Source organism: Oncorhynchus masou, chromosome 12 (genome assembly GCF_036934945.1).
Source record: "Oncorhynchus masou masou isolate Uvic2021 chromosome 12, UVic_Omas_1.1, whole genome shotgun sequence".
Classification (NCBI taxonomy): Eukaryota; Metazoa; Chordata; class Actinopteri; order Salmoniformes; family Salmonidae; genus Oncorhynchus; species Oncorhynchus masou.
The window spans coordinates 62,160,881-62,178,926 of NC_088223.1; the positions used below are offsets into that span (position 1 = coordinate 62,160,881).

At 43.8% G+C, this 18,046-nt stretch overlaps 2 protein-coding genes across 3 annotated transcripts in view; both read left to right on the forward strand.

The window, feature by feature from the left end:
* LOC135550592 (neuroligin-3-like) overlaps positions 1–10,957 on the forward strand; it is a 31,610-nt gene extending 20,653 nt beyond the window's left edge. The window contains exons 5-6 of the mRNA XM_064981541.1: positions 6,747–7,536; positions 9,120–10,957. Coding sequence (XP_064837613.1) covers positions 6,747–7,536; positions 9,120–9,960 — 1,631 coding nt within the window. The 3' untranslated portion in view covers positions 9,961–10,957. The remainder of the gene's footprint in view (positions 1–6,746; positions 7,537–9,119) is intronic.
* Positions 10,958–12,252: 1,295 nt separating this feature from the next.
* On the forward strand, positions 12,253–17,827 carry LOC135550593 (myelin proteolipid protein-like). 2 transcript variants are annotated; one of them, XM_064981543.1, is made up of 7 exons: positions 12,253–12,374; positions 14,658–14,844; positions 15,079–15,235; positions 15,575–15,752; positions 15,874–15,947; positions 16,115–16,180; positions 16,700–17,827. In XM_064981543.1, the coding sequence occupies exons 1-7, from the start codon at positions 12,371–12,373 to the stop codon at positions 16,772–16,774; spliced, it is 741 nt and encodes a 246-aa protein (XP_064837615.1). In that variant the 5' UTR covers positions 12,253–12,370; the 3' UTR covers positions 16,775–17,827. The 2 variants fall into 2 exon arrangements, with proteins under 2 accessions (XP_064837615.1, XP_064837614.1); XM_064981542.1 differs by lacking the exon at positions 12,253–12,374 and adding an exon at positions 14,018–14,266.
* The last annotated feature ends 219 nt before the right edge of the window (positions 17,828–18,046 follow it).

An 18,046-nucleotide genomic window follows, 5' to 3' on the forward strand; every position in this document is an offset into this window, starting at 1 on the left:
TGTCATGGTCCCCTGGAGGTTTTGTCTAGCTCCCGGTTTTTCCCAGGGCTGTCCCCAAAGACGTTTTTCGGATGTCCTTGGGACGTTGTGTCATGGTCCCTGGAGGGTTTTGTCACTTGGTCACAGGTGTGCCAAACAATTATCAGTAAAGTCATTAAATAATATGGGGGTTTTAAGGTTAGTGGTATGCTGTTCAGCTAAAATAGTGTACAAATCTTAAATCTATGACAATAGGACTACATTTGACATAATAACTTAGTACTGACTTTTCAATATGACCCCACCTGGGATTTGGGGTATGCTGATCTTTCTGCTGCACAACAAAGTCTGTAGAATTTCACAAGTCCCCAACACATTCATACTTATAAGTGCATAGATGTATTATCAAAAGAGTGCCATCTGCACTGCTATTTTAGTTATCAATTAATGACTATTCTCTCATTGACTTATTTCAGCTATTTATTTGGTTTGGGTTTTGAAAATAGTTGTCTAATGTTGGTGGGGCATATTATTCTGTTTGAATGTTACTCCTGAATCACTATGATAAATATAATAGTTTTTCAAGAGAGTATTTTTAACCGAGTTTTACATTTACTTTGAAGTCCAAAGTGTAATAATACAGGTGAAATCAGTCATTGACACAGACATGGTGGTGTAGCAGGAAGATCGAAATTCCAGGTTGTGAGTTGAAATCGCAGGTGAAGACAATTACTGTATGAATAAACATACACAATGTAATCATGTGTGTCAAGTATGTAAGTGATAACACTTTACAATAATGTTCCGTTTATAAAAGGTTTATAAAGGGGTTATAATTATGTTATTAACGGTTACTTAACCATTCATGGTTTCTAATACATTTACAAATTATTATCACATTGGTCAAAATAGTGCAATAACTGGACAGTGTTTGCCAAATAGTGAGCCAATATCTACCTCCATTTATAAATGCACTTACAAATGCTTTTAGGTGAACCCTTATCTATCATAATGCAACCTTGTTTTAAATAGTTGCAAAGTTGAACAATAGTTATTTTCTCTCTTTTGGGTGAGATGCATTGTTGCTCTGTCCCAGGAATTGGAGAGGTTGGTTTTCTTTACTGACCTCTAATATCCTGATGCTCCGGCCAAATGTACATCTAGGACATTATTCAATCATTTATGTATTACCCTTTACAGGAGAAGGGCCCCAGTGTTGAGGATCAGCTGGGTGGAGATGTTGTTTCCTACCTTCCATCAAAGTCCAGGGCCATGTTGCACAGGGTTATATCTATTAAAAAACTATGCATATCAGTTGAGTTTTTAGAAGTACTTTGCAACAACAAAATTCCATGAAAATCGCTCTCTCGCTCTCTTATATTTATGTAGAGAGACTCATTGATTCACTGACTGACTGGGGTTGTGGGTGTGTATTAGTGGTCAAAATGTAGATTGAAAGTCTTGATATCACTGCTAAAGTCAAGTTTAGTGATAGGATTCAGGAATGTGGTTTGGTGTTATAGGGGATTTGATCTGTTCGAAGGGAAGAGAGACTGCAAAATCTTCAAACAACAACTTTTAAGATTTGCAAATATGGAGCAGTTAACTATGCACTTCAGTCTTGAAGATTCAATTCAACAGTGTTGAATTGAGGCTCAATTAACAGAGTTGGCTCAGCTTTTATAGAGTCCAAACTCTATGTGGCAGTTAGCAGATGTGTGCAAACAAGGGTGGGGAACATAGTGAATAAAAGGTGTTTAGCTTGTCTTTGTAGATTAAGATAGCTGACATTGCCTGTTCCTTCCTGCAACTTTCTACACATGGGAGTTCCTGCAGATAGTACAAACGGGATGTCACATACTGCAGTTGCATCCGGCTCTTATCTGTTCGCCCAGACTTATAACTAAGTTACACAAGACAACAAGCCTGCATCACCCCAATAAAACACTAGCATATAACAATGGCCAATTCTCTAAGTAAAAATCAATCAATCAAATGTATTAAAAAGCCCTTTTTACATCAGCCGATGTCACAAAGTGCTATACAGAAACCCAGCCTAAAACCCCAAATAGCAAGCAATGCAGCTGTAAAAGCACGGTGGCTAGGAAAAACTCCTTAGTAAGGCAGGAACCTAGGAAGAAACCTAGAGAGGGGAAAAAAGGCTCTGAGGGGTGGCCAGTCCTCTGCTGGCTGTGCCGTGTCGAGATTATAACAGTACATGGCCAAGATGTTCATAGATGACCAGCAGGGTCAAATAAAAATGTCAGTAGGCTTTTCATAGCTGATCATTCAGAGTTAGAGACAGTAGGTGCGGTAGAGAAAGAGAGTCGAAAACAGCAGGTCCGGGACAAGGTAGCACATCTGGTGAACAGGTCAGGGTTTCGTAACCGCAGGCAGAACAGTTGAAACTGGAGCAGCAGCACAACCAATTGGACTGGGGACAGCAAGGAGTCATCAGGCCAAGTAGTCCTGAGGCATGGTCCTAGGGCTCAGGTCCTCCGAGAGGAAGAGTGAGTGAATTAGAGGGAGCATACTTAAATTCACACAGGACACCGGATAAGACGGGAGAAATACTCCAGATATAACAGACTGACCCTAGCCCCCCGACACAAACTATTGCTGCATAAACACTGGAGGCTGAGACAGGAGGGGTTGGGAGACACTGTGGCCCCGTCCGACTATACCCCTGGACAACCAGGCAGGATATAACCCCACCCATTAGGCCAAAGCACAGCCCCCACACCACTAAAGGGATATCTTCAAACATCAAATACTATCCTGAGACAAGGCCGAGTATAGCCCACAAAGATCTCCCCCAAGGCACCAACCTGGACCGGAAGATCACGTCAGTGACTCAACCCACCTAGGGACGGCATGGAAGAGCACCAGTAAGCCAATGACTCAGCCCCCGTAATAGCAGTAAAACCTTGAAATCAGCCCTAGGCTAGCACTGGAGCAATATGATCAAATTTTGAGGTTCTACTCAAGATTCTAGCAGCTGTGCTTAGTACTAACTGAAGTTTATTGAGTGCTTTATCCGGATAGCCTTGCAGTAGTCTAATCTAGAAGTGACAAAAGCATGGATTAATTTTTCAGCATAATTGTTGGACAAAGTTTCTGATTTTTGCAATGTTATATTGATTTTTAAAAATCTGTCCTTGAAACAGTCTTGGTATGTTAGTCAAAAGAGAGACCTTTAAAGGGTAATTTACCACCTTCACGAGTGCAGTCTCCGTGCCATGTTGGGGTCTAAAACCAGACTGAAGTGTTTCGTATACATTGTCTTCAAGAAGGCAGTGAGTTGCTTTTCATTTTTTTTGAGAGTAATGTGAGATTCTATATAGGCTGATTTAAAAAGGTTTGGGTCAAGGTTTGGCTTTTTCAAGAGAGCCTTTAATACTACCACTTTTAGTGAGTTTGGTGCACATCCAGTGGACAGGGAGATGTTTATTTTGTTCAACATAGGAGGGCCAAGCACAGGAAGCATCTCTTTCAGTAGTTTAGTTGGAATAGGGTCCAGTATGCAGCTTGAAGGTTTAGAGGCCATGATTATTTTCATCAATGTGTCAAGAGAAAAAGTATTAAAAAATGTGAGTGTTTCCCTTGAGCTTTGGAGAAATTACTAAGATTTAATGAGGAGTCTGTGATTTTGCTTTCTAATGATCATGATCTTTTCGTCAAAGATGTTCATGAATTTATCACTGCTGAAGTGAAAGCCATCCTCTCTTGGGGAAATGCTGCTTTTTAGTTAGCGTTGCGACAGTATCAAAAATACATTTTGGATTGTTTTTATTCTCCTCAATTAAGTTGAAAAAATAAGATGATCGAGCAGCAGTGAGGGCTCTTTGATACTGCACGGTACTGTCTTTCCAAGCTAATCGGAAGACTTCCAGTTTGGTGTAGCGCCATTTCCATTCCAATTTTCTGGAAGCTTGCTTCAGGGCTCAAGTATTTTCTGTATACCAGGGAGCTCGTTTCTTTTTTTTCTTTAAGATTATTTTTACCCCCTTTTTCTCCCCAATTTCATAGTATCCAATTGTTAGTAGTTACTGTCTTGTCTCATCGCTACAGGTGAAGGTCAGGTGTCATGCGTCCTCTGAAACACAACCCAACCAAGCCGCACTGCTTCTTAACACAGCGCGCATCCAACCCGGAAGCCAGCCGCACCAATGTGTCGGAGGAAACACCGTGCACCTAGCGACCTGGTCAGCGTGCAATGCGCCCGGCCTGCCATGAGTCGCGAGTGCACAATGAGATGAGACAAGGATATCCCTACTGGCCAAACCCTCCCTAACCCGGACGACGCTATGCCAATTGTGTGTCGCCCCATGGACCTCCCGGTCGTGGCTGGCTGCGACAGAGCCTGGGCTTGAACCCAGAGTCTCAGCGATGCAGTGCCTAAGACCACTGCGCCACCCGGGAGGCCCTAGGGAGCTAGTTTCTTATGACAAATGTTTTTTGTTTTTAAGGGTGCGACTGCATCTAGGGTATTACGCAAGGTTACGTTTAGTTCCTCAGTTAGGTGGTTAACCAATTTTTGTACTCTGACATTCTTGGGTAGGTGGAGGGAGTCTGGAAGGGCATCTAGGAATCTTTGGGTTGTCTGAGCATTTATAGCATGGCTTTTGGTGATCCTTGGTTGGGGTCTGAGCAGATTATTTGTTGCAATTGCAAATGTAATAAAATGGTGGTCCGATTGTCCAGGATTGAGGAAAAACATTAAGATCCACAATATTTATTCCACGGGACAAAACTAGGTCCAGAGTATGGCAGTGAGTAGGTCCAGAGTATGGCAGTGAGTAGGTCCAGAGTATGGCAGTGAGTAGGTCCAGAGTATGGCAGTGAGTAGGTCCAGAGTCCAGGTCCAGAGTATGGCAGTGAGTAGGTCCAGAGTATGGCAGTGAGTAGGTCCATGGCAGTGAGTAGGCAGTATGGAGTAGGTCCAGAGTATGGCAGTCCAGAGTATGGCAGTGAGTAGGTCCAGAGTATGGCAGTGAGTAGGTCCAGAGTATGGCAGTGAGTAGGTCCAGAGTATGGCAGTGAGTAGGTCCAGAGTATGGCAGTGAGTAGGTTCAGAGTATGGCAGTGAGTAGGTTCAGAGACATATTGGACAAAACCCACTTCTCAAGTCGATGATGGCTCAGAAAGCCTTTTGGAGTGGGTCTGTGGACTTTCCATGTGAATATTAAAGTCACCAAAAATGTGAATATTATCTGCTATGACTACAAAGTCCGAAAGGAACTCAGTGAGGAACGCTGTATACGGCCCAGGAGGCCTGTAAACAGTAGCTATAAAAAGTGATTGAGTAGGCTGCATAGATTTCATGACTAGAAGCTCAAAAGACGAAAACGCAGTAATAAAAATACATTTGCTATCGTAAATGTTAACAACTCCTCCGCCTTTGCGGGATGCGCGGGGGATATGGTAACTAGTGTAACCAGGAGGAGAGGCCTGGTTAAAAACAGCATAGTATGTCTAATTTTCCATGACAGTGTGCAGTCAGTTGTTACTGAAAAAAAGGGAATATTACTTGTTTTATTTTTTACTTTAACCCCTTTTTCTCCCCAATTTTGTGGTATCCAATTGGTAGTTAGTCTTGTCTCATCGTTGCAACTCCCGTACGGACTCGGGAGAGGCGACGGTTGAGAGATAAGCGTCCTCCGAAACACAACCCAGCCAAGCCGCACTGCTTCATGACACAATGCCGGCTTAACCCGGAGGCGAGCCACACCAATGTGTAGGCGGAAACACCTGGCGACCGTGTCACCATGCATTGTGCCCGGCCCACCACAGGAGTCGCTAGAGCGCGATGGGACAAGAACATCCCTGCCTGCCAAACCCTCCCTTAACCCAGACAGCGCTGGGCCAATTGTGCGCCGCCCCATGGGTCACCCGGTCGCGGCCGGCTGCGACAGAGCCCGGACTCAAACCAGGATTTCTAGCATTTCGCTACACTCGCATTAACATCTGCTAACCATGTGTATGTGAAGAATAAAAATGTGATTTAGTGGCACAGCTAACACTGCATGTTAATGTTATCTTTTTACCCACTCTAATGTAATAATCAACACATCAGTAAAAACATTTTTACGTTATGTGTTCAGAATGTTTATTCCGTTATTGGAAGTTCATTACATTATCAGTTGCTATCCTCCCTGATGTAGTATTGATTTTTGAACATAGAGAGGGAGAGAGAGAGATTTTCAACACGGCTACTGTGTGGAGTCACTGAATTTTCCTCTTTCCCAAAAGCAGTGCTCTCACAGATGAGTTTCCTCAAATTTGTATGCAAATATGATCCCTTTGTGTTGAGTGAGTTTAATTAATTCAAATCCCTTTTTAGCATAGCCAATGTTACATATCCACCACTTACTAAGCATTATTTTTAATTGTGAATTATACAGTGTATAAATTAGAATAAATACGATTTTCAGAGTTCCATCCTTTCCATTTATATTATTTAAGGACTTATCTGACATTTTAAGGAAAATGACAATTAACTGAGATGCACAGATTGAACAGACCTAAATTACATTTTTATGATTTTAAAAAGGGATGTTGATGAGGTTTGTCTCTCACCATCGCAGATAAAACTGTGCAGTAAGCACAAAAAGTGTTAAAAACCGACATCATCAGAACCTAGAGAGATCCTATGAAGCTAACAATATGTTAAACTGCAGGCCTACAAATGTTCTGTATCAGATGGTTGTTGACCAGACAGCACTCATCTGATCTGTGTTTGTCTGTCTGTGCCATGATCTCCCCAGGCCTGTTTCACAGAGCCATCATCCAGAGTGGCTCAGCCCTGTCCAGCTGGGCCGTCAACTATCAGCCTGTCAAGTACACCCGCATGCTGGCTGAGAGGGTGGGCTGCAACGTGCTGGACACCCTGGACATGGTGTCCTGCCTGCAGAAGAAGAGTGCCAGAGAGCTGGTGGAGCAGGACATCCAGCCAGCCCGCTACCACGTAGCCTTCGGCCCCGTCATTGATGGTGACGTCATCCCCGACGACCCCGAGATCCTGATGGAGCAGGGCGAGTTCCTCAACTATGACATCATGCTGGGCGTTAACCAGGGGGAGGGACTACGTTTCGTGGAGAATGTGGTGGACCTGGAGGATGGCGTGTCCGGCAGCGACTTTGACTTCGCCGTGTCGGACTTCGTGGACAGCCTGTATGGCTACCCGGAGGGGAAGGACACTCTGAGGGAGACCATCAAGTTCATGTACACGGACTGGGCTGACAGGGACAACCCAGACACCAGGAGGAAGACGTTAGTCGCCCTGTTCACTGACCATCAGTGGGTGGAGCCCTCGGTGGTGACGGCTGACCTGCACGCCCGCTACGGCTCGCCCACATACTTCTACGCCTTCTACCACCACTGCCAGAGCCTGATGAAGCCTGTGTGGTCGGACTCAGCCCACGGGGACGAGGTGCCCTATGTGTTTGGCATCCCCATGGTGGGAGCCACTGACCTGTTCCCCTGCAACTTCTCCAGGAACGACATCATGCTCAGCGCTGTGGTGATGACTTACTGGACCAACTTTGCCAAGAGTGGGTGAGTACAGCACCCCGAGACCTGGTCAGACTCACAGGTCAGTACAGCACCCCGAGATCTGGTCAGACTCACAGGTCAGTACAGCACCCCGAGATCTGGTCAGACTCACAGGTCAGTACAGCACCCCGAGATCTGGTCAGACTCACAGGTCAGTACAGCACCCCGAGATCTGGTCAGACTCACAGGTCAGTACAGCACCCCGAGACCTGGTCTGACAGGTCAGTACGGCACCCCGAGACCTGGTCAGACAGGTCAGTACGGCACCCCGAGACCTGGTCAGACAGGTCAGTACAGCACCCCGAGACCTGGTCAGACAGAATCCAGTCTTGATTGTGGTATGCTTGTATAGTAAAAGGATGGGGTCATTATTTCATATTTCCCATTTGTGTTTGTATTTGCCTAAGAAATGCTATAAATGATAGATGGAAAGAGTTTTCCTAATCATATTCTATACTGTATTGAAGCCTGTGCAGAAGAACCAATATTTATAGACATATAGACACACTTCACATGTATCTTAAAATGGAGCCTTGCTGCATTACACCTCTGCTTAAGTCACAGCAGAAAACGGGAATTAGTCTCTATAAAAATGTTACAGTAAACACTGATGTAGACACAGATGCTCAGTAGAAAGTGGGTTTCAGATGGGCCGAAATGAAAGATGTAGGGCAGGGATGGGCAACTGGCGGGGTCTCAACTTACTGTTGAGAGTTAGAACAGCAGAATACACAAGGTGCAATTTCGAATTTTGGTTGTGCATCAATCACTGACATTGCCTCAATTTGCCTGAGTCAGGATTTTTTTTTAAATTGATTGGTAAATTAGTCTAGCCAGTTTTCTAAACTTGTAGTAATCATGGTCGAATTACCGACCGGGGGCCCCCTTTGATTTTGTTAATCACTCTCACTCAGATCTCATATTCAAAACTGCAAACATTTCTCTCCACCCTATAGCAACATATGTATAGTTGCAGGAAATTAACTGTAAAACTGCAATTTTTCCCCTCTGCCCCATGACAAAATGTGTAGAATTGCAGGAAATGTACTCTACAAATTAGTTTTTTTCTCAATTCTGTCAACATGGGGGCTGCTAAAATGATATGCTCACAAGGTGTTTTACACGCAATTTCACTTCCGCGCCTCAAAAGGCTAGGACCAGTTCTGACTGCATGTGTGGGTATGGATGTGGGTATGCAGAGCCGCTGCGGCCCCTCAAGAAGAGTTCAGAGTTTTTTTTGTGGCCCCCGCCCCTATCAAAGTTGCCCATCCCTGATGTAGGGAATGCTTAGCACTTGAAAAAAGACTGTGACATTATGTACATCAACCAGTCTTGTCAACTTACAACTGGCTTTGACCAGCAAAACTTGCCTGTTGACATCTAGCCTCGCAAAGCTGCCGTTCTCACGATATTACATTAAACGCTGAATGGATATCCGTGCAGCGTTTAATGAAAGCTTGCGGGATCACCGGCTTTGCGAGGCTAGTTGACATCTCCCATAATGAAGCAATTGAAAGAATAACTTCTCTATGTATGTTATCAATGATGCCCTGTCTTTGACCCCCGTCTTCATTGCATGTCTGCAGTGACCCCAACAAGCCAGTGCCCCAGGACACTAAGTTCATCCATACCAAGGCCAACCGCTTTGAGGAGGTGGCCTGGTCCAAGTACAACCCCCATGACCAGCTGTACCTGCACATCGGCCTGAAGCCTCGCATCCGCGACCACTACCGCGCCACCAAGGTAGCCTTCTGGAAGCACCTGGTGCCCCACCTGTATAACCTCCATGACATGTTCCATTACACCTCCACCACCACCAAGGTACCTCCCCAGGACACCACCAACTCCAACGGCAAGAGAACCGGCACCACCAAGCGTCCGCCTGTCTCCACGGCCCACAGCAGTGATGGGGAGGAGACGGGTCCTCTGATCGTGGCTAACCCCAGAGATTACTCTACTGAGCTGAGTGTCACCATCGCTGTGGGTGCCTCGCTGCTGTTCCTCAATGTGCTGGCCTTCGCAGCGCTCTACTACCGTAAGGACAAGCGCAGCCGGCAGGGTGGCCACGGTGGCCCCCACCAGGCCAGCCCCCAGCGGCAGAGCAACGGCAACGACGTGAGCCACACCACCACCGACGAGAGCCTGTCCCATCAGATGACCCAGTGCAGCCAGATGAACCAGTGTGACACCCTGCATGACCTCCACGACCTCCCTGACCTACACGACCCCCTGCACCTCTCCCCCAACATGGACTACACCCTGACCCTGCGCCGCTCACCAGACGACATCCCCCTGATGACGCCAAACAACATCACAATGATCCCCAACTCCCTGATGGGCCTGCCCAACATGCACCCCTACAGCACCTTCCCAGCCGGGTACAACTCCACCGTCCTGCCCCACTCCCACTCCACCACCCGGGTCTAGACCTAGCCTGGGACAGATGATATACAGACCACAGTCGACAGAGATTGTAGAGGTGAGCTGAGGGGCGAGCTGTGCTGTACATTAATTAATACAAACAGTAGTTGGGTTGGGATTAGTTAATGTTCATACTGCAAGAGCCATGCAAAGCTTTTCCTGGTCAAATGGTGCAGAATCGCCGCCAATATACTACTGCCTCCTCTCCTCATAGAGGGAGGTCTATAAGCAGTGTCATTTTTTTAATCATCAATTTCAAGACTTGTGAGCTGGTTAAAATGAGAAGTGCTTTTTATTTCCCATTGTCTTTTGATGGTAACATTTTTGGGCACTTTCTCTTGTACGACCTCAACATAATGTTTGTACAGTTGGATTTATATGGGAAGCTTTTTTCTTCCTATGATATCTGTTTTGATCTTCTGTGTGGAACAAGTGTCATCTGGACTCATCACTGACTGAAATAACATTTGTAAAAAGCAGAAAATCGGTGTTATTAAGCAATTTTATACATATTCCTCATGTTAAACTCAGCTTAAAAGGGTATTTTTTACTGACTAAAGAATTGCAGAAATACTATGTTACTGTGACTGTGATCATTTGAACCTTTACGACAACATTGATTACAATTTAACCAATAATATTTCTATTTGAATATGAACAATATATCACCCCTATATACAGTATGTGCGTGCGTGTGCCCGCGTGTGTTTACACTCTGAAGTGTAATGTAAAGCTATAAATTGTTAAGAAATTTGTTTGACATTTTGTTTGAAGTATTGGCTTTCATCATATTTAGTGTTGTACTCCGATCTATGCTCGTCTGTCTAAGTGTCTTTGTTCATTTTCAGTTAACTGTGTCTTATTTTGCTGAACACGTTGTGGGAATACAACTTCTGCTTCATTATAAAAAGACAATAGCTTAAGATGGCACATACTCTAACCAACTGATGTGATTCCATTGGCTTGGCTTGTTTGTACACAATAAACTTAGACCAGCACTTTTTTTTTAAATTGTTTGTTTGTTTATATGAATATGAAGGTATTAACATAGTTTATACAAACAATGCGCTTCATCCCATTTACAGGAAACACAGATTTTGGAGCATAAAATGTTTTCAAGCATTACTATAAGAGGCTCTTTTGAATGTAATGGGCTTCACAGTGTTATTCTGGGAGAATACACATCCCTCTTAGAATTACTATCACCTGGCTTTCCTGGATACAATCGTAGATTAATATCAATGGGCTTATTTTTAAAGATTTGTTTGGAACGGAGTGGTCGTCTTGTCAAAATAATACATCATCTTTATAATGAGTCAGATGTGGCTAGATGGCCAATCTTATTAAATTGTATTCCATACAGTATCAACAGGATTCTTCAACCGCAAACAAAGAAAAACATTCATCTTAGATTTTGGGCATCGGCAGGGCAATAGTTCATTTTAACTGGGCCCAGTGGAGATCAGATGTTATTATGATACATTTGTAGCCGTATGATGGTCATGGGCTGTAAAGGAGGAAGGCCAAGGAAGATAAGAGGGTACAGGCACACTCCAAAAAGACAGTGTGTTGTTTGCTCCTGCTGCACACTGGGAACATTGTAAGGCTTTGACATCAACTGGGTCAGTGATGAAGGGAGAGCAGCTGGACCCAGCCCTCAATGTCCCCTTGTTAGTCTACTTCCTCAATGTCAGTCCAGTGGCATTTACATGGTCTGCTTTTTGTTTTGCTCCTTTGTCTGTATATTCTCCATATCTCTATGTTTTCTGAAGAGTCAAACGCACCCACCAGCCAGCGTCTGCTTAACTGACCATATGGCGATCTTTACGTGCCTCAGACAGGCAGTACAGATACTATGCAGACCATGAATAGCCTGGCCAATGAGAGAGAATGAACTGGCCATGCAGTGGCCCACAAACTGAATACATTTCCAACAGGCATCCAGCACACATGATGATCACGCTTACAGTGGGGTCTGAAATTATTGACACCCTTGATAAAGATGAGCAATAATGACTGTATAAAATAATTCAAATAGTGAGCTATATTGTATGCTCAAAAACATTGGGAAATGATATATTATACTAATACAATTGTTCAAAGAGTCTTTGTGTTTTGTGTGAACTTGGTATGCATGAGAGTGATTGAAATGCAAGTGTAAACTCATTAGGGCCTTTGAACCCTGCACTGTCCCTAATGTTGAACCCAGGGCTGTATTAGTGACGGTCGATGGCTGAAAAGGGACTTTGTGTCTTTAAGATCTGGCTCTGTGAGCTGGTGGTCTGTCTATTGTTGGTTAGACAAAAGCGCAAGTCAGATTCATATAGGAGTGGAGGGGAATAACTTCTCATATCCTCATATCACAGTCACAAAGCCGCCAAGCCAAACCTCAATAACCCCATACTTCTCTCTGAACATGGGTAAGTGGTCATCTAATGAGTCTTTCATATTTTCTATTCATATCTTAAAAGTTGGTCTGTGGAATATGATTAATCTACTTTTGAAATATAATTTATCTGAGAAGTTTGTTCCTTCACTGGAGAATAATATGAAGCTGTCATTAATATTGTGATAATTACTGGTTTTATTGCAAGTTGATTGTATTATATGATTGTCTGATAATATTATGATGTCCACTTGTGGGTACCTCATGGGTTATTCATATTATAACACAACATTGGAAGCGTAGGCAGGATTGATAGAATGTGATTCCAGGTAAAACATAGATAAAGGAATACATATGTAGTATTGTAGACTAAACAGTCAGTTTTGAACGTTTTGATCAGCCAAGCTTATTGATACTCGTTACTCATTTTAATTGACATTTCTTGAACATAAAACATGTTATTCAAATACATGCAATATAACCATATATCAATTATGTTCAAATGTTAATCAAACCACCTCTCTCACACAGCTTATATCTGTGAAATGTTTTTTGAAAGGTGGCTTGAACTAATTAGGGTTCAGATAGACAGACGACCAGTGTAGGCAGCACAGAGGTCATGCAAGGTCGATCGTGTCAAAGGCTTTCACACTCCCACACTGTGCAGGGCATAATTAGCAAATTTGCATGAAATCCTTTGTTACACGCCTTCCATCTGACTCTGGAGCCAAGTTTAAGCCAGCTATTCTTCCATCACTACTATTCCTTCAAACAAAATACTTTCTCTACACTAAAGTTAATTCAGATTTAATATGCAGTAAAGACTTGGCTTGGTATGATCCTTCAATGCATTCTGGTAATGTCTGTGCTGTGATTTTATTCATGGGTTATCATGGCACATTTGTCATTCTAACTGGTGTTTCAGAGCACAGCTGAAGAGGGGGTGTCTGTGGCCTATATCGTTTCCAGAGACTCAAACAACCTCCAAGCAGTTGCTGTTTTTATTTAAATGACAGTTTGTTAAATTTATATCCTCTGTTCATTCCTACCCACTAAAATCACACAAACCTTAAGATTACAGGAACGTTTAGTCTGCGTGGAACATTTGCCGCAGGTCAATCATTTATTATGTATGATCATGACACTGTTTGCCCTTCCCGAATGGGGTTTATAGATCATACAACTTTAATGAGCAACATGGTTGTTGTTGTGAAGATATTTCAGTTCCCACTCCCATTTATTGTGCTTCCTCCCACCCTTGAACACTTGAACTACGGTCCCCACCCCCTGCTGACATAGAAACTCATTCAGTGCCATGGTACCAGTCCCAGCCAGCTGTAGCCGTAGGCTGGCCTGGGCGCATAGTACTGACATTGCCAGTGATACTGTGAGAATCCTGGTGGTGGAGAAACCCCTGGCCCCCGCCCCACCCACCCAGATGCTCATGGCTTGTTTATTAGATTGTTGGTGTGTGTGTGGTGGTGCTAGTGTGGTCTTTGTTTGTTTGACATCACTGGCCTTTGTTCTCCTCCACTCCTAGCTAAGACAAAGGGCATTGTGTCTCCCGCCACACAGACAGGCTCTCTCTCAAGGCCCCTGGAACCCATCCTTCAGTGCCCTCTCCTTTCTCTCCTCTCTCTCCCCTCCCTCCTGTCCTGGTGACGCCTGTGGTGGATGGTGGTTGGTGGAGAAAGAGGGATGAACTCTGGAGAGTAGAGGGGCTGAGCTGTGAGGTGTTGGCTGGAGCTGAGGAGCTTTTACACACGGATGAAACCATTGCAGACAGAGCCGTTTTTTGGTTAAAATATCCTGCAGCTGAGCCTTTAGCATCACTGATTCATAAACTCTTTGCTTGTTGTTGAGGAGCACAAGATCGAAAGGAACAGATGTTTCCGGTCAGACAGCCTTGGCTTTGCAAAGCCCTAGGTGCATCTCTTTCTCTGATTCCTATATCAATACAGCCATTAACAGTCTGGATGTTTGTTATCTGCTTCCCCAGCACAGCTTACATTGGAGGAAGTGTATGAGAATGCTGTGAAGTCAGTGGCGGCTGGTTTTGTATAGACACTTTAACATTGTTTGATTGGATACACTGCACTTGGTTTCGCTGTTGTTTTTCGCTGTAATTGTTATGTTGCTTTCATGCCTGTTGATGGAAGTTGATAGTGGGTGTTGTTGGAATTTTGGCAGAAGCAGTTGAGTCTTTCTGTAACAGCTCCCCAAGCAGGGTGACTGAGAGATGTCTGGACTGTGTTGTAGATGTGCTGTGTGTTGGTGTGTGCCGCCAGTGTGTTGATGTATTATGCCCCCTCACCAGGTTGTTATGATTGCTGTATCCGATGCCTGGGGGCAGTGCCCTACCCCTCCCTGGTTTCCACTCTGCTCTGCTTCACCGGCATGGCGCTGTTCTGTGGCTGCGGGCACGAGGCACTGGCAAACACCGAGGTGCTTGTCGAGACTTACTTCGCTCGTAACATACAAGACTATGTTATCCTGGCCTCGTTGTGAGTGATTCTTTAAAACTTTTCTGTTTAAGTGCAATAACCTCATTTAATTGTTTGTATTTATAGATAAGTTGTGCAAATCAAGCAACAGAAATGCAAAGGCTCTTGCAGCAGTAGTAGTAGTATTGGTAACCCTTCCTTAAGATAGGTTAAGAGAAAACACCTCTCAACAGCACCTTTTGTCACCATGGAATCTCTGACCTTTCCTTATTATGACCTGTCCTTGTCTCCCAGTATCAAGTACTTCCAGTACGTGATCTATGGCCTGGCCTCTTTCTTCTTCCTCTACTGCATCCTGCTGCTTGCCGAGGGATTCTACACCACCAGCGCTGTCAAGCAGACCTTCGGAGAGTTCCGGAGCACCAGATGTGGCCGCTGCCTTAGTCTGACGGTGAGGAGGGAGGAAGGGAGGAGAGAGAGGGAATGACATCACCTCCTTCTTAGATTGCTAAAAGAATATTGGCACTATAGCCTACTCTAGCTTGTAATCTACCCACTGGTTGAGAATTAATCCATAAACAATTTATAGATAATTATCCATAAGTTAATTATCCATGAATCCCTGTTGTATTGCTTCAGGGATATTAGGCTCCTGTTAGAGTATTTACCCTCAAAAGTGTTGTATGACTGCAGTAATGAAGCCTTATAGGACATGTTGTGTCACATCCTGTATCCCCCCTGGAGTTTGACCAATAACTTCCTGTGACCGGCTCTGCTTGCTGCCCCACAGTTCATCATTGTGACATACGTCCTGGCAGTGATCTGGCTGGCGGTGTTTGCCTTCACAGCCATACCCGTCTTCTTCTTCTTTAATATGGCACAGACCTGCCACAACATCAACATCCTGGCTGAGACGACACCCAGCATCAGCCAGCACAGCTGGGTCTGCATGGATGCTCGACAGTATGGTACGTTTAGCTTATGATTGAGCTAGCCGGGCCACCGTATGTTAGTATTTATTTTATTTATTTTTTACATTTAAAATGTACCGTTTTTAATTTCACATTAATGAGACAAGCTTCTCATTAGGTCTGCTGCCTTGGAATGCAATGCCAGGGAAAGCTTGTGGAATGACTTTGGCATCCATTTGCAAAACAAAAGAGGTGAGTTACTGTTTGCGTTGTCTTAAAACTACTTTGAAAGAATTAGTGTGTTTCTGGGTTATGTAACCTTTCATAAACCCACAAAACGCACAGCTAAATTATTATTCTGAATAGCAAATCAATGTACAATGCATTACTATTTAAGAAACCTTTTATTCTCTCTGCAGTTCTTTGTCACCTATGACCTATACATCGCTGCCTTTGCTGGTGCAGGGATTGCTCTCTTGGCTCTGGTGAGTAAGAATGTCCACCCAGACTTATGAGTCTATGGGGTTTGTCACCGTCTTTGTTTAGGTTCAGTGTATGACTTAATTTTGCAGCACCAACTGGGTTAGTTTTAGGCATACCACCAGAGAGGTATGGGGGTTCATTTTAAGGTTCTTTGGCAGAGAAAAATACAATTCAGAGAAATAGAACAATCTTATCATACTGTCCATCAGCACAGTAAATATTTATTGATTTTAAACAATGATTAAGGTGATAAGACCAGCTAGGTCGTAATAGAAAAGTGAACCAATCCCTAGAGAACTGACTTAGAGTATTCTATAGGCCTACTGTAGGGGCACCTAAGCGAGTGATAAATGTGTGCACACAAAAAAAGAGATCATCTTGTGATGCCCTATAGGCTATTGAATAATTGACATGTCGTCTGAATGCAGCTGCACTTTTGTGAAAACCTTTTTTTAAATGTTTTAAAACTCTTCTCTTTTGTCCCGCTCTCCTTCTCTCTCTCCATCTTTCTCTCTCTGTAGTTTCTGTATGTGGTAGCTACCACCTATAACTATGCAGTGCTGCGGTTCCTGGGCAGAAAAGGGCTGCGCTGTTAAAAATGGTGCCCTGTCACGTCTTCATCCGCCCATAGACTGGGCCTGAGGAGAGCCGTTACACATCACTACACCACTGAACATTCATCCATCCCCTCAGACACGCCTGCAGCCTGATTCCCCTACCTACTGCTGGCTGCTTCCCTGGAGGGCTCTGCTAACTGACACATGGTTCATCTTGACCATCTGATTTATCACTTCAACAACAGCATAAGAGATGAATAGAACTCCTGGGCATCATAACTTCAAGCCCCTCCCCCTGGGCATCATAACTTCAAGCCCCTCCCCCTGGTCATCATAACTTCAAGCCCCTCCCCCTGGTCATCATAACTTCGAGCCCCTCCCCCTGGTCATCATAACTTCGAGCCCCTCCCATCCTCCTGCTCACCAGTCTTATCCCCTCATTTCTCAGTCCAGGAAGATGACTCTCTGATGTCTGTTGCTCATTTTCTTTTACATTGGATGTAGCGTCTCTGGTTTTGGTTTGCAATTATACTTTTTTTGCTTTTATAAAGTGTCCCTGACATGACTGTCAGATTGTGTTATGTGGACTCCATTCAGCCCTCTAAATCTGAGTGACTGAAAGAGATGACTGCTCTCCATGCTTATCAGAACTAAGAATTACACCCCACTCCCCTCGCTTACTGATATCTATATAGATAGTGAACATGATCTGCTTTTGCATGATCTGCTTTTGCTTTAGATTGTGTATGTAAATGAGCTGTCCGTTACTGTAACCAAAGCAAACAGCTGAATGTGCCAAAGTGCTGTACATTCAAGTGAAATGTGAGAGTCTCTCTTGTCTAAGTGTGTCAAAGGACTTATGGCATCTTTTTTTGCACTCACTCCTGATGTATAAGTATGTATTGTTTGTCCTTTTAAATGATTACCGTGTGGAGGGTGAAAGGAAACCCAATTCTGTGGAGGTGCTAAAGTTCTAAGATAACTCGTTTTCATTCTCCACATGTATTAATGCTCTCTGCTTTTAAACCACAGGGTTGCTGTGTTGATTTTGAATTGAGCAATTAAACTTAATCAAAGCCATTTTAAACCCAAGGTATTAAAATATTGTGCTTCATTTCATTGTCATTGTAAAACAAAACTTCCAGTGAGGTTGTCCATTTGGGTAATATAACGCACAGCAATACATGGGGTCAAATGTTGTTCATATTTTATTCACAGTTCAAATATGTTGACATAAATGATGGAAAGTGTCAAACTATTTACATATGTTTTTTTATTACAGATATACAATGAGTATTCAAAACATCAGGA

Bases quoted from the DNA above. Each gene is read 5' to 3' on its own strand.
- LOC135550593 (XM_064981542.1), top strand. From the start codon at position 14,227: ATGTTTCCGGTCAGACAGCCTTGGCTTTGCAAAGCCCTAG. The intron at 14,267-14,657 runs GTGCATCTCTTT...CCCCCTCACCAG, and splicing joins TTGGCTTTGCAAAGCCCTAG to GTTGTTATGATTGCTGTATC. The intron at 15,948-16,114 runs GTGAGTTACTGT...TTCTCTCTGCAG, and splicing joins CCATTTGCAAAACAAAAGAG to TTCTTTGTCACCTATGACCT.